At 38.6% G+C, this 10,001-nt stretch overlaps 1 protein-coding gene across 1 annotated transcript in view; it reads right to left on the bottom strand.

Annotated features, from left to right (window-relative positions):
- LOC114031461 (AT-rich interactive domain-containing protein 1B-like) overlaps positions 1–10,001 on the bottom strand; it is a 550,161-nt gene that overhangs the window by 10,452 nt on the left and 529,708 nt on the right. The window contains 3 exon segments of the mRNA XM_027846530.1: positions 2,539–2,689; positions 7,583–7,755; positions 8,031–8,169. Coding sequence (XP_027702331.1) covers positions 2,539–2,689; positions 7,583–7,755; positions 8,031–8,169 — 463 coding nt within the window.

Raw genomic sequence — 10,001 nt, 5'->3', positions numbered from 1 at the left:
ACACACACACACACACACACACACACACACACACACACACACACACACACACACGTTTCAAGTTTCTGCTACTCCCTGACAAGGTAAATAAGTTCCTATTTTCTTAATAACACATTTAAAAGTTATTTCAAATGTTATCGAATTTGTTGACGGTAGCATTCCTTTCTAATACAACGTAAAGATGAAACATTCCATTCCTTTAAAATATCATGAATGAAGCCTTATGCTATTTGGCTCTAATCTGGTTTATTAATCTTAATGTTTAATAAGAAATACAAAAGACAAAGGCACAGGAGAAATTGGCTAATAAGAAAGGAAAAGAATAGGAAGTCCTGGATGTGGAAATGCTCACTGCCAATGCAGGTTGGCACATTCTCTAAAACTGGTGGTCTTAGAGAGTTACCTAGAGCACATACGGGTGACTCGTCCAGGATTTCAAAGTCATATTTATCTGGATTCAATTTAAATTTATAAGCATACATTAAACACCTAATATGTCCCAGGCACTGGGAATACGGTAACCAAAAAAATTAGAACAGTCTCTGCTCTCAAAGAGCTTACATTTTCAACTAGTTTGGGTCAGAAATGATCAGGTTTGTTCAGTATTGGGTGGTGGGTATTGGGGAGTTAATAGGTATTTCTCGGAGTGAGGTATAAAGGAAAATAACAGGAACTCTATTATTATGGGGTAAGCAAACTGTTCATCTCACCTCCCAACCAAGTGGCAGAAGCCTGTAGACTGACATTTTAAAACTAAGCCAGGTAAAGTTCTTGAAAACAGAGGAAATAGGAAAAGCACTTGAAAGTAGAGGAAATAGGAAAAAAAATGGTTGCTTCAGAAAAGCAATAGTATGGAATTTTAAGAGTATCTTTTCACTTTCTAAGGATGGTGAACAGTGACTCCTAACCCTGCCTGTTCCACTCAAAACTCCCAAATAAATCAAAGCAAAGCCCAACATTGTATACCAAGGGCTTGTACTTATTAGAACTATAATGGTTATCTAATGAATACCGATGCTGCAGAGAAATTATCATCCTCATTTCCTGGCTAGGATAATGATTAGGAGAAGATGTGGCTAGGGTCACTGCTAGAAGGCACTGTATCTGTACTGCTTTGAACAGGTGGTCCCATGCTGCCTTTTCAGGCAGGCTGTAATTTGACCTGTAAATTGACAGGCTATAAATTTAACAAGAGACAGGACCTTATATTTTTTATTTCAAGTGAAAAAAAAATCCTTTAAGCATTTCTGAGATAAGCCATACTACAAGTGTGATTTTAACTAGAAAGGTCTCAATAGTGCTTTTCCTCTCTAACAACTCCCCCTCCCCAATATAGAAAAAAAAATTCTTCATTTAAATTAAATTCTGTTGGGCAGGTATAGAATTTATTGACTAGGAGAGGCAATTTGCAGAAAAAGAGGTAACCTAAACCTAAATAATGAGCCTTTACAAAGATAACTTTTCTAAGCATCTTGTTTCAGGCTGGGAATTAAATTACACCGGGAATTACTTAATTCCCAATGTAGTTTTCTCAATAGTTCAACTACGCACTCTTTTCATATTTATTTTACGCAGAAATACTCTTACTGATCTTTTTATCTTTCAGAAACATTTTTTGGAATTACTTTTCTTCTGTAAATATAAAAAAAAACCTAGATAAATATTTCAGTTTTCTTTTTTTTCAAAGGTACCAAGGAAGAAAACCTGTATTCTCTGGTTCTTAATGGACATTTTATTTAAAACTGGACTCGATGTCGAAAAGGAAGAAGTAGAAAGTCATGCAAGTCCACCTCAAACGGTGTTCAAATGACATCTGGGCACCTACAAACATAGCCTACAGGTTAATTCCCATTGTAGTTTTCTCAATGCATGGGCATGTCCCAAAACTATTTCAGAAGAAGATGAGGGATTTGGGATGCGGGAGGATGAGGGACTGGGATGCGGGAGGGAGAGAGAAAGAAAGTGAGAGAGAGAAAATTAAAGTTGAAGAATTCTTGCTTCAATTCATGTAAACATGAATTTTTGCAAACTGAAGTAATAAACTTTACTGTTATTACAATAAATGAAAACATCTGATAGTTTTGAAATGAAATGATAGTTTGGAGAAATGTGCTTTTTTATTTCAAATAGTAAAGACTGAGTACTTGGAGAGAAGATTTCTAACACATTCAAGCCAAGTGAAGCATATTTTTATAACTTGGGTGGTTTGGCATTTTCATCTACATAAATACACTTGCATTTTAAAGACTGGGATGAGGATTCTGCTCTGCCCAGGCACACATCAGGAGGCAGACCTATGAAGGCAGTTGTCTAACACACCCACGTGTTGATCAACAGTAGGCTGAATGAGTTGCCACTCCCTACCTCATTAATCCCCATAGAAACCAGAAACACAGTGATCATAAGTGGCTCAGTTACCAGAGCTCTCAATGTATGAACTGATCTGTTCTTCTCACTTAGATGTGTATGGAGAAGAGGATTCCTATGAAAATGTTCTCTGCCTTCACCTTAGGAAAAACAAACTAAAACAAAACTCACCTTCTGTCATAACTGGCTCCGTAGGGAAACTGCTGTCGCTGGCCCATTGCCATGTTGGACATTGCTCCTGTTGGGGCTTGGTTATACATGTCCTGCATCCCACTATTAGGCATCTGTCCTGGTGTCATGAAGGGTTCATTACTTCCAGACACTGAAACATTTTAAAGAAGGAATAATCACTTAAGGAAGGACAGAGAACCAAGCACTGATACAAAACTTTCAAGGTAAACTTCTACTATCTTTAATCCATTATTTTACAGGAAATAATGGCCAGAACCCTACCAGATGAACCATCCTAACAATGGTTACTGATAATCTAGTGCCAAAATAAAGCAATAATCTTGAGAAAGCAGAATAGGGAATTTGGGTTCCATTAAATTTCAAGTTCAAAATGAGTTTTGCGGACTTGGGTATTTAAAGTGTGGAGAGTTCATTTTGTCAGCAGAATCATTCCTTCTCCTATCCTACCCAGGTAGCTAGATACCAAACTATAGGAATCCCTCTGAACTCGAGGCCAGATATCTTAAGGGCTTTGTTAGCTAGTTTCTAAAGTTCCTCGCTGCTTCCAAACTCCCCCCCCCCCCCCCCCCCCCCCCCCCCCCCCCGCCCTCTTGGTTCAAGTGGTGGACGAAGAGATAGGCCAGCTGTAGGAAGGACCTGGCTCCTCACTTTGTTGGTCATCTACATTCCCTTACCCTCTTCCCTAAAATCTGACAATGTGGCAAGGAGTACTGTTTATGGATGCAGATCTTTAGGCCTGAGTACTTGGGTACATGGAGAACCCCAAATGCAAGTACTTCTGAGGCCTGGTTTCAAGACACACAAGTAGCACCCAGTATGGAGATTACCAGCCATACTCAACACCAGAGTTTTTGAGTTTGCAGACTACTGCAAACACCATATACAAATTTCCTGACCTATGAAATATAATGGAAAATGAGAGGTACACCCATAGCCATATTTGCTGTTGTCAACGCACCCTTCTGAAACTCAGTCCTGAGGGAATTAACAAGTAGCACATGCCATTTCAAAATTTAGTATATTCTAAACTAGTGTTTTCACTGAAAGAAGACTGTAGGCTGAGAATCTATTTTTTAAACAGAGAACAGACGGGTATGTAGGTAAGTATGATTTCTGTCACGAGGGTAATTTATTAAAAAGAGAAACCCTTAAAAAATATTCTTCCTAACCTACTAGATTTATCCAGGTACTGACCTTTATGGAATCAGGGTAAAGAAAATAGCTACAAAATTAGAGTAATTCCAATTAATGAAAGAAGAAACAATTGTATTTATAACAGAGAATAGAGTTCCAATTAGGTCAGATATGCAAATTAGCATAGGCCTAGGACCTGAAGGAAATTAGGCCAGACCCAGAAGAAACTAGCCTGTAGGCAATTAAGAATTTTAATAAAAATTTTAATTGACCCACAGTATTAATATTGAGCTTTTTTAGTCTATTGATGGTTATTGTGTCAGAAGTATGGGAAGGCCTGATGAAAATTTTCTAAGTTGGTAACAAAAAAAAAAAAAAAATTGGAAGTGTAGTAAGTCTGAATAATGTATATGATAGAATTAAGCATATTATAATAGTATTTTTCATTATAATATCATATCTCTATAATGTTTTAAGATTTATGAAGTGCTTTCCTATAATAACTCTATTAAATGGTTAATGCTAGTATTATCCCCATTTGACAGCTAGAAACTGATGATGTTAACTGTTTAGCTTCATATAGGTACATTATGCTGCTTCAAGTTAAGTCAATTAGCATTTATTAAGTGTCTCCTATGTGTCAGGTAACCTATGTTAAGCACTGGGAATACAAAGAAAGGCAAACCCCCCCCCCCAAAACCCTATTCTCCAGGATCTCATGGTCTAATGGGGGTGGGGAGACAATATGCACACAACTCTAAACAGGATACATACAGAATATGGGGAGAGATGTAAGATGTTTAAAAACTGGAGCAAGTAGAAGGGGCCAGGACGTGAAAGGCTTTAAAAGCCAAACAGAGGATTTTATAATTGATCCTGGAGTTACCATTGGAGTTTATTGAAAGAGTTTGAGGCAGGATGGAGGTGGGGGTAGAGTGTTGGGGGTGACCTGGTCAGAGCTTTGCTTTAAGATCAATTTGACAGCTGAATGGAGAGAGACTTGAGGCAGGAAGACTCACTAAGCAAGGCTACTACATTAGTCCAGGTGTGAAGTGATGAGGGCACGGAGCAGGGTGGTGGCAGTGTCAGGCAGAAGGGGGTGGATATGAGGGGGTCGACAGGATGGAGGAGAACCAAGGAGAACAGGGTCACAAAAACCTAGCGAGGACATCGTATCAAGGAGAAGAGAGTGATTGACAGTATCAAAGGATATACAGAAGAGGAGAAGGATGTAACTGAGAAAAGGCCTCTGTATTAAACTCCATATAAACAAACTATATACTCTATCAAGTCAGTTTATTTCTCGGGGATCGTTTGTTCATCTCTAAAATGGCGGCCGGGGGTGGGGGGATGTTGGAGTAGTCGGACTCTGAAATTCCTTCTGCCTCTAGACCTGTTAACCTATGAAAATATTTACATATTTATTATCTCACTAAAATCTGATGGTAGGGTAGGCATTATCAACATCATGTTATAGATGGATGAAAACTGAGGTAGAGTGGTTAAGAAACTTGTCTGAGGATACACAGCTAGAGTCAGGAAATCAACACTAAGGACGCAGGGCTCCTAATTTCAGGATCAGGCTTTTTGTATGACAACCTACTGCCTTATTTTTTGCAAGTAAGACAATACAAAAGACTCCATGACTTTTGGTGATAACTGTTTTCACCGAAGCTCAGCAAATTCACTGGTGTACTGGTGTAATAAAATCAGACACAGGGGGGAAGATAGTTTCCATTTCATTTCGGTCAGGGATGCGGTCACGACCCAGCACCTAAATTTCCATTTTTTGGGGGGGGAAGGAGAATGTTATTTTAACTTGGTCCCAATTATTTAAATGCTATAATTTATAGGGAGACAAAAAAAAAAAAAACAGAAAAAAATTAGAGGAAAAGGGTTCATTTAAGTCACTGTGTCACTTAGTTGATGATGGCAACACATTACATACTTAATTCTATATAGTTTTCTCTAGATAGGTTACAGTGTAGGACTGAAAATTTTCATGACTTAAAACCTTGTTAGTAAGGATTTTTCTCTCTAAATAACAAAAAGTGTAGGCTTTGTGAAATAAAAGGAATATTAATAGCCTGTCTGGTCCAGCATAGGTAGATAATTACTTTAGTTTACAATAAACTCCAAACATAGACTCCCAAATGTTGCCTACCTACACTTAGCTACTTCTCTTTCCAAAGTCACAGAATTACAGAATTTAGAGTTGGAATTAGAGTTGGGAGAGACCCCAGGAGCATCTAGCTCTAGTCTAACCTATACCCAAAAGGAGTTTCCACCATCCATTAATTAACAACCATTTATTAAGCACTCACTAGGTGTTACACACTGTGCCAAATGTGAAGACAGAAAGAAAACTGACCCTGGCCTCAAGGTGCTTACAATCTATCTGGGGAGGCCTTCAAGACACTTATGCTGTATTCAAAATATATACAAATACATGGCAATCTGGGGCCTGAGGGACAGAAAAAGGCGGAAGGAATCAGGAAAGGCCCTATGTAGATAGTGGTGGTTGAGCTTAGTTTTGAAAGAAATAGGGATTCTGAGAGGCAGAGGTGAGGAGGGAATCCCATTTCAGGCATGGGGGAAGGCTTGCACCAAGGCATGGTGACAGAAGGTGGCACTTATGAGGAGGCCTAAGAACGTTAATGTGGTTGGACCACAGAATACATGAACTGGAATATGTTATTAGGCTGGAAAGGCATTTTGGAGGCAGAACGTGAAAGTGTTTTTTAAACGCCAAACAGAGGAATCTGTATTTAATCCTCAAGGTAATGGGGAGCTACGGGAATTTATAAAAAGAAATACAACTTTATTTTCACTTTATACAAGAGAGCAGAAGATATATCCCTGTGAAGATGTGATTGTAATTCTGGAAAATCAAATCCAACATTCCTACTGATTTACATTTTGATTTCAGAGATGCTTGATCTTCATTTCTGATTGGTTAGGTAGTGACACCTAAGACTTTAGTACTATGTCAACTTGATATGAAGCAATTCATGATCTGTAAAGGAATATTTAAATGCACTAGGGAAGATCTGATTTAAAGAAGCATGGAAAATGCATTTGAAAAACTAATATCTACTCACTAATTTTTCTGCTTTAAAAAAAAAAAAAAAGGTTTAGATTTTTTAAAAAGCAGGTCATACCTACAGGTAGAAGAGGGCCACAGAAAATGATGATTGAGCTTCTTTTGGAAACATCTTTCTTAGATAGAAGCTAGAAAGGTACAGTGACCTAGATGGCCATGCCTTCTCTAGTGCTTACTATACAGTGGAAATTGATGAATAAACAGTATGTGTTTGTGTATATGTATGTGATAAAAACATATATCATATAAATATTTTATATATGTTTCTGTTGCTCAGTCAATTTCAGTCATGTCCAACTCTCCATGACTCCATTTTAGGGTTTTCTTGGCAAAGATACTGAAGTGTTTTACCATTTCCTTCCCCAGCTCATTTTACAGATGAGGAAACTGAGGCAAACAGGATTAAATGACTTGTCCAGGGTCACACATCTAGTAAGTGTCTGAGGTTGGATCTGAACTCAGGAAGAAGAGTCTCCTTCATTCCAAGCTCAGTGTTCTATCCACTGGGCTACCTAGCTGCCCTATGTGATTAAAAATATACATTATATAAATGTTTTATCTATCCATCTATCCGTGTGTGTATAAAACATCTTATATGTACATGTAACATTTAGGTATTTATTATATCAATATATTTTTATAATTTAACTACAATACAGATGTGTCTATAAAACACTGTGTGTGTGTAAAACACCAGTATATTTCCTTTTGAGATACCTGGTGATAGTGTTTGACAAGAAGATAAAGGACATGACCACAACAATTCAGGTTACATTAAGTATATACCTTTTCTCATTCCACCAAAGGGATCCTTGTTAGGCTCATAGGGCATCCTTCCCATCATGTCTGGAATGTTCATGCCCTGCTGGTATGGTGCATTTGGTGTCATGGAGTTCCGTTTGGGGAATGAGGAATCACTCACATCCGAGAAGGGGTCATGCACGCTGACTGCACTGTTCCTAGACAGAGGGAGGAAATGAAAGTTCAATGACTTGGTAGGAATTACCAACACAAAGCAATGCAACGAACCAGTATACAATGACCTTTGTTTTTAGGTATAGAAAAAAAAAATCCTTCAAAATAGCCTATAGAAATGACTACCATGCAAACTGTTAATTTCTTTCTCTATGGAGGATGCTCCAGGAAAGTTAAGTAATGAGCTATGAACAGCTTCATTATAGACAGCAGTCCAGTAAGGGAAATGACAGAGAGCATTTTGTGCGTCTTAACATACCTGCCACCTGGCATTGGTGTCATCTGTCCATGAGGTGTAGAGGCTGGTGTGGGAGGCTTCAGATCACCTGGAACTTCTGCCATAGAGTTACTACCAGTTGACTGGGGGGTCTGTGGACCTTGTAAGGATCCTGAATTAGCTGACGGTGGCACCAAGATGAAAGGAAAAAAAAAAAGGCGAGAAATTATCCATTGTGACAGAAACCCACAAAAACAAGCAATAAAATGAGTTCATAAGAAGCCTAATGACATTTCAGTACATTTTCAACCTCTAGGATTTGCCATCATTAAAAGCTTAGCCATTTCCCCGTTGAATGTTATATGAAGAAGTAATAGATGCTATTTTAATCTCCAAACAATGAAATGATAACTGGAATGAGGGGGTCTGACTTTGAACTTTTTCCTATTTCCTACAAACTCCCTACAGACTGAAACAAGTGGAAACATGACAGGCCACTAAGTTAAACATCATACATCAATGTGGTTCCATTTAACATGGAGATCCATATTTTACTTTTGGGGAAAATGACTTCAAGGAACTCAGGGTAAGACCATATTGTCAGTCAATGAGAGTTAGGAGCTAAAATGGAAATTGTTATTTTTACTCAGAAATCTTCAGCAGAATTACACATTTATCTCTACTGCACTTAGGACAAAATCTTTTGAGAGGTGTGTGTGTGTGTGTGTGTGTTTGTGTGTGTGTGTGTGTGTGTGAAAAGAAGGGGCCACTAAAGTTTATTCAGTTCCTTCACAGCTGGGGGGAAAAAAAAGATGAGGTGGGAAGATTCCAGCCAATGAATAGAGAAAAGTTTAGTGACTCATTTTCTGTTGTATTTACTATTAAGGGATGACTACTGCAGAGGTATAAATCAATGTTGGGAACAAACACAGAAATATGAAAATGGGGGGGAAAAGCCATTGGTAATGAAAGATGGGGGAACCCTTCATAAATGTGAAGGAATAGGAGCAGAAATACCTTCACCCTTCTAAGACATGGCAGAGAAGAAATCTGCAATTGAAATCATTAGGAGCAAATGGCATCCACAACTCCTTGGAAAGATGGCTTACAAAAGCTGTGTGATTTCAGAATGACCCTTATTTACAACTGTTCAAATTTACAGCTAATAAAAAAAGGGAAAAATTCTTCCTCTTTGCCAGTGTTTTTTTCTCTCCCTCTACGGTCTCTTTTCCCCTTTCAGGAAAGAAAAAAAAAATGAATTCAACCTCTTGAAACTCCATTAATAGAGAAGGCTGGCAGGCTCTCTAGGATATCCCTACCTTTTGCCAGAAGCTACAAATGTATACTCTAAAGTAAACAATGGAAAGGTTATTGAAGGTTAAGTACATTCACATACTTCAGACTGAACAGCCAGACTTCACGCTGGGAAGATAATTTACACAGCATGAACCCAGTGCCCTAGTTCTGACTGGGGTTGGGGAAAGGGGGATGGGGAAAGGGAAGGAGAGCCTGGGATGTCACAGGTCTACAGTGAATGGAGGTCAACCAGAGGCCAGCTTTGTTTATAACCCAGACCCTTTTCTCATTTATCTTCCACTGAGGATTCCCTAGCTGGATCCATGACAGGTTTTGTGACATCACCTGTCAGCTAATAATAGAAATTCAGTCAGCCACCTGCCAGCAAAGATGGATGGGTTTTTGGTTACAGACTTACTAATTGAATGAGTGGCTTCTTTACCCCATCCCTGGCTCCTTCTCCCCAAGCCTGGCTTCACTGCTACCAAGGCAACCTTAGGAGCTAGTCCTTGGCGCTGTTCGTTACAACTTTAGCAAAAACTTTTATATGTTTATTATAATGAGATCCCCATTGGCATCATAAAGACACTACCATATGCCCCTAAAGCCCTTCTTAGGCTTCGTTATCCTTGTCAACTAATTCTACTTATTTGAAAGCAGTAAGCTGAGTCTCACAGTATGAAAAAAACCACCCAGACATTCAGCAGTGGCTACATT

Source organism: Vombatus ursinus, unplaced genomic scaffold, assembly GCF_900497805.2.
Source record: "Vombatus ursinus unplaced genomic scaffold, bare-nosed wombat genome assembly UNPS02015175.1, whole genome shotgun sequence".
NCBI classification, from domain to species: domain Eukaryota; kingdom Metazoa; phylum Chordata; class Mammalia; order Diprotodontia; family Vombatidae; genus Vombatus; species Vombatus ursinus.
Note: the sequence above shows the minus strand (reverse complement) of the source record. Positions and strands in the feature narration are given on the sequence as shown.